General features: G+C 44.8%; 1 protein-coding gene across 1 annotated transcript in view; it reads right to left on the bottom strand.

Annotated features, from left to right (window-relative positions):
• LOC109375345 (receptor-type tyrosine-protein phosphatase kappa-like) overlaps positions 1-6,252 on the bottom strand; it is a 347,967-nt gene extending 341,715 nt beyond the window's left edge. Inside the window, exon 1 of the mRNA XM_019630700.1 lies at positions 5,932-6,252. Within this exon, the coding sequence (XP_019486245.1) occupies positions 5,932-6,028 (97 nt within the window). The 5' untranslated portion in view covers positions 6,029-6,252. The remainder of the gene's footprint in view (positions 1-5,931) is intronic.
• Between the last annotated feature and the right edge of the window lie 524 nt (positions 6,253-6,776).

The following is a 6,776-nucleotide window of genomic DNA, read 5'->3' on the forward strand; positions in this document are numbered from 1 at the left end:
ATAATTAATTTTCCATTTCAGTTTCTTCATCTATGAAATAGAGAAAATAATTTTCTATTTTCAATATTCTTTTCAAGAATATAAGTTATAGGAGTTACAGGACATCTTTAGATATCCTTAGCTTCCTTGTAACCTGAGCCTTTGGGCAATGAAAGTCCATCATTGTTAAGGCGCGCATGCGCACACACGTACATATTTACGTCTTTCAGCTTCCCCAACAAAATTAATACAAACAATAAACTAAACTATTTTCTTTGGCTTTATTCCTGAGTTCCTCTTATTAAAATAATTTCTAGAGTAACATCTGTAGAAGGATTCAGCTAGAACTGCCCTGTTCATCATTTTTATTAACAGAGCTCTACAATCTTATAAAGCGGAAACATGGATTATTTCATTAAGGGCTACTTAATTTGCTCTAAAACAATTGCAAGTGACAAAATAAGCCACTTGTAATTTTTATGGATTATCAACTCACAGAGGAGAATGCCAAAAAATGCAGCCAGAGTTAAGTGGGGAAATGGCGACGTTCCACCACAGGCCCAAGGCCCGCCCAGGGCCTAGACCATCTGACAAGCCTCACAAAACTAAGTGAGTTTTAATTATGAATTTCAGTCTTATTACTAGAATATTAACTGCAAATCAAAAGAATTCCCACAAGAATACTACAGGCAAGTAAACATCTCTCACAACAGAATCTCCATGGAACTCATAAAACCTGTTATGTGGAACTATGTTTCTTAAGAACATTTTCCATAAAACACACTTCCACTAAGATGGAGTTTGAGATTTGTAAACTATCCCTAGAGCTCACACTGACATCAAATATTCAAACATAATTTTTTAATAGTTTTCCAAAGCATAGCTGCGTATAGCTTATCTCACAAAATATCAGGCAATATAGTACTCAAAATTTCTATCCCCATTTACAAAAAGGAACTTAAAATGTCTTTTCCATTCAGAGATATATTCATATAACCACAAATAAATATTCTATGACATTAAAAGATTATTTCATGGATTTGGAATTTTCGGGCATTAATTGAGATAAAAATTAGTCTGATTGAAGCATGGACTTACTTTGTCATGAAAGACCAGTTTAAGACATGATGACTTGAAAAAGTACCATCATTTAGCAACTATGACAAACAGCATGAGTTTTGATGAAAAAAAACAAGTCATGTTCAAAAGCAATTATAACCTTTTTAGGCAAAGAGAAACACCATTTGATAAAGGAACACAAACCAGATACATATGATCAAAGAGTACAGTCTGAGAGGAATACACAGAGGGAAATTTTCAGAAATGAATGTGTCTAGAATGTGATTCTAATAAACAAGTCAAAAATAGGGGCTTTTTTTTCCTCTTTAGAAAATTAAAGATCAAACACACATGCACACACACACTCCCAAGTGTTCTTTGTTTTTTTTTGAAGAACAATATGTAAACTCTCTTGATGTTTCCTGCTCTCAATCTTCCAGAATTCCTCTTCCTGCACAGCATGAAGAGCAAGTAGGGGAAATGAGAACAGCATAGGACAGATGAAGCCAGCATTTCCCATGCCCCTGAGAAGATCCATATTCAAATAACATGATTTATACTGTTTTTAATACACCTTAAGCAGACCTAGAAAAGTGCACTTCAAAGTATTAGAAGGCAACCACATGGTCTATCTACATAGGACCATATTACATGAATTACATTTTTTAAAACACCATAAAAACATGCAGTAAATTATCATTGCTAGAACTATGAAGTTTGGTTGTGGGGGGAGGGGAGGTTGGTGTTTGCTCTGAGTTAGTGGTTGAGTCCTTATTTCCAGGTTTTAAGAACATGTCCAGCATTAAGAGATATTTGGTGAAAAACAAAAAGGCTGTGATTTTGTGTATGTGGGTGTGGGGCTTTGTTGCGGCTAGACAGGAATTGGAAGGAGTGTTGGATAGGGGAGGAGTGGCAGAGGGCTTGATTTATTCTTCAAATTCACATTTATTAATACAAAGAGCTGTCAGCAGCACACTTGCCAAAGCCCAAGCACAGCCAGACCTGCCTCTTCCCCATCTGGGCAGGCCAGACACAAAACGATATCTTGCAATCTAGGAAAATTAACAGAGTCAAATATAAGGGCACTAGTGAGAGAAAAACCAGTCCTGGGAATATCCAGTTACATATCATTACTAGTGATTAGAATTTGGAGTTTTAATGAATTGAGGGACCGAGGGATTCTGGCCAATCCAAACCAGAAAACTAAAAGGCAAACCTTAAAACAAGCTGTCTCTGATGTAAAGTCCTAGTAGGTAATAAGTGTAAGATGAATCTATAACTTCGCATACAGACACACCAAGGCATCAGATAGTAGGAAAGTGGCACTGCTTAGATGAGTTGCAAGGTCCTAAGGAATCAAATGAGTGCACGCTGAGTGTGACATGCCAGGGACTATATTGAAGGCAGGATCCTGAGCTGCATTTCTAGGCTCGAATCATACTAGAGAGACAATAGTCCCTCTCTAGGTCATTGATAAGACTGCATCTAAAAAGCTGCATACTTTTCTCCACTCTGAGATGAAAAAGTTGGACTACCAACAGTTGAACAAACAGCTAAAGAAATTAACTTAAAATATATTTCTCCTATAATTAAAATACTATAGAAGGAATGTTAATGGTGCACAGGTTTATTAATTCAAGTCAAGATTTGCACAAGGTAAGTAAAAAAAAAAAAAAAAGATAATTTCTCCCACTCTGCTGATAAAATTACAGTCTAGCCAACATAGGATGTCCATGTTTAATAATGATTAAAATAAACAACTGGCCAAGTGAAACACACAATCCTGAACAGCCTGCACTCACTAGGAGAGAGTGCAGGGGGACAAGTAAAGGCTGAAGTCAAGGAACTAAGCTACCTTAATATAGGATGATTACACCCCAGACATCTTCATAATGCTTTACAATTCATGGTGCCAGTTCATACATATAGGACCCTCATCAAAGCCTTGTGGAAAGGTCAGGGTGAATATTATTATCCCCATTTTAGAGATGAGAAAGTTGGGTTTCCAAGTTACCTCATCTAACTGATTTTGTTAGTCATCTGAGTCCTGATACAGAAAGCTTTCTTACAGTATATCAAGAAATAACAGCTACACAACCCAGTGAATAAACTTGGATGCATAATTGTGCTTCTATGCCTGTTTCCCCAGATATAACATGACACTGATGTAATTTTAAGTGAGAGGTTAAACTGAAAGAATATAAATATAAGTTGATATTTATAGGAAGTCTGGTTTGAAGGAGGCTCTCCATGCAGCATTTTTACACTTTAATTCCAAAAGCTAAGACAAAAGTCACAATGATGAAAATATTCTTAAATTTGAGGTTTAAACAAAGCAGGCTAGATGAGTACATATATCCAAGATCCATCAACCCTCAGTCTTCAAAATTTTGAAACCTACTACATTAGGAACCACATGATAATATCTAAAAGTGGTAAAGTGGCCCAAGTGGGTGTGATTTCAAAAACATATTTAACAGATAATTTTAAAATTATAAACACATATTTGTTTCAGACTTTAAAGTACTTTTATTTAGATTTTTCAAAAGAAATGAGTTCATTTAAAGTAGAATGTGTGTGTGTGTGGGGGGGGATAGTAACAAGAAATACACCTTCAATCCCTGAATCTATGTCTTTGCAACAAATCTGGCTGCCAAAATATCTGATGACAGTAGAATACCAAATGACTCAGGATAGCCAGAAAACAGAAATTTTTACAAAACAAACTTTTAATTTATGGAGAAAGGCAGATCCACAATCTGACTTTATGGGAATAAGCAGCCTTCATTTCTGGGTTTATATATGTAAATCCTGAATGGCAAATTTTTGAGATACAGTCTTGGGGGAAATGCATATCAGGATTGCACATTCTTTTACTTCAATATAATGTAAAGTCAAATGTTTTGCTTTGACACTAAAGAAAAGGCAGCATATTCAGTTAAATTACTTAGAGCTGGATGTCTAAGAACACAACTGTTCATTAGAGATATCTGAACTCCAGGGATCAGAAAAACTCAACTAAACATTCTGCTAGATTAAATTTATTATTTACTTGCTCATTAAAGGGTAAATAACATTTGAAAAGAGAACAACAGAAGTTCCTCTACTGCTGATGATACATCCATCAGCTGTTGAGCCCTTAATAGTTGCAACTCTTGAGTACATGTTAAGTTTAATCATGCAACTGGTAGAATTCAAACTTTCAATTAACAAACTACATGCTTTTTCAAGCGTAGGCTCTCTGTGCAGTGATACACACTGCAGAAATCAATACCCACTCCAACTTGCCTGCATATAATGACTTACAACAAGCACGGATGCAATGCTAATGGGCATTGTATGTCCGAGATGCATGCAGTAATGCTTACTCCAGAAAAGAACTAAATTGAGCCATCGTATCATTCATTGAATGAAGCTTTTGTCCTTTGCATACATCACCCATATGCACAGCTTTTCCTCTACACGTTGCATTTCATAATCTGCCTGAGTGCACAATACAAGCTGCCACCTGAATCTGTTGTCTAACTCATTGTATAGGGTTCTAAAGTGGGGGAGGGGACGGGAGGAAAACAAACATTACTCCAGATCACAACCATTTGAGTTTATTTCCTGGAAACCCGTCAGCTGAAACAAGGAGAGAACCCGACATGTGCAAAGTAAGTTCGTTCTCCATGTCCTGCGGCCTCAGCCAGGAGCGCAGCTGTCACTTCCCCCGTCTTCTCCAGCACCCCTTGGCCACCTCTGTGTCTCCATCTGCACTGAGAACCAAGGCGCTCGCCAGCCAACCTGAGCTGGGTGAATTGGCTAGAAAAGTTGTCAGGATCGGCGGGAGGCAGACAAGCGGCCGGGAGCCCGCTCCCCAGCGTCCACCTGGTGAAACTTCAGAGCCCCCAGAGGAGAGAACGAAAGAAGCAACCAACAGGAAGGATAACAAACTGGAAGGGAACACAGGACGGAACCGGGAGACGGGGTTTCGCGGACTTCTCTGAGTGGCTTCACCTAGAACCCAAACGGTTAACAGGCGAGACGGCACCACATCCCTCCTTTGGGGTTCTCCTGGGGCCGGAGGGCAGCAGTCGTTTGCAGCCCCCATCACCCAGGCCGGCTCCAAGGAGTAGCTGGGCCAGCGTCGTGGTGGCTCAGCCCGAAGAACGGGCTACCACTCCGGTGGTGAGGCTTCCCGCACCCGGCTCCCAGCCCTCGCTGCCCAGGACCGCTCGGTGTGGATCCTTAGAATCATATTTCAAAACATGAAACGCACGGAACCTGCTCCACGCAGTACCCTAACCCTCGCGGCAAAGCCAGGAGCTGACCGACGCTGGGGGAGGAGAAAGGGACCGGGGCAGGAACGAGGAAGTAGTTAGACAATAGTCAAGGGAGGTTATTCCCGGGACAAAAAGCACCTGGCAAAGCGCGCCGAGGTCAGTCCCTTGGAGTCTCCACGTTTCTGACAATGGCTTCCCGGGGAAATTTTTCTGAACACTCTAGTGGCAGAGAGAAACAATCCTGCACCCAGAGCAGCAGAGTAGCCGTCCCCGGAGTCGTAACTACTTTTTCTTTCTCTATTCCCCAGCGCCGTGCTGCCTGCGCTGGACGCCGAGGCTACCAGTTTCCAAAGAAAAGCCATGCCTCACTCCCGCACACCTCGGCCAGCCTGCGCCCGGGGCGAGCCTCAGAAAGGAACAATGGGTCGCTAGGACAAAAGTTACCTGCGCCAAGTGACGCCTAGCCCGGGGCCCCGCGCCCCACCTGGCACAAACTCTGGGGACATCGCTCCCTGTGCCCCCTCCCCGGGCTGCGAACGCTTCCCCAAATCCTTGTCCCCGTGTCTGGCGAGGAGCCGCTCCACCCTGTCGCGAGCCGGGGCCGGGGGCGGTCATCGGGGCCACTCACCTGCGGAGAACTGGCCTTGGGCCGACCCCAGGAGAGGCCACGGGGAGAGGAGCAGGAGTGCCACAAAAGCAGGCAGCGCCGCTGCCGCCGTATCCATGTCGACTTTGGGAGAAGTTTCAAGCCGCTTTGCAAAGAGCTGCCGGGGGGGATCGCAGCGAAATCCACGACTGAGATGACGGCGGGGCCTCGCGGGACAAGGGCGGGAAGTCCACGGCCGCCCGCGGGCACTTTTTTCCTTCTTCGTGGTGGCCAAACTACGTCTGGGGCGCCCGCGTCGCCGGCCGGCCACGGCGGCAGCTCTCCATGGCTCGTCAGAGACTGCTCCTGTTAGTCAAGAGTTACTTTGCTCTGGGAGGGACGGGGGCGGAGCCGGGGGTGACGTCGCCCCGCGGGCCCCGGCGCTTCTCAGGAATGCGGGCTCGGGCGCGGCGCCGCCGCCGCCTCCTGCCGGAGAGACGCGCGCCAGTCCCGGCCGCGCGCCCCGCGCCCCGCGCCCCGCGCCGCCTTTGTTCGCTGGCCGGGCCCGCTGCCCGCCACGGCTGGAGGGGAGCGCGGGCGGGCAACGAGACCCGGCCGGTTCACTGCCCTGTTCCAGACATCGGAATTCGAGGTGCGATCGTGTGGCAAGCAGTGCGGTGGGGATCGTAGAGGACGAGCGCAGAGAATCCCCGCCGCCCGAGAACGGGGGTCCCGGGGTTATGTCCCCATGGTGGAGGTCCCACCGGCGTGGTTGCCGGTAGGAAGACCGGGGACTGAAGAAGCGCCCTGAGGAAACACGCACCTGCATGGATAACTCACGGTTCCTTATTCACGTAATAAGGAATAAGAAACCCCTCCCCCATGGA

Source organism: Hipposideros armiger, unplaced genomic scaffold (genome assembly GCF_001890085.2).
Source record: "Hipposideros armiger isolate ML-2016 unplaced genomic scaffold, ASM189008v1 scaffold_934, whole genome shotgun sequence".
Classification (NCBI taxonomy): domain Eukaryota; kingdom Metazoa; phylum Chordata; class Mammalia; order Chiroptera; family Hipposideridae; genus Hipposideros; species Hipposideros armiger.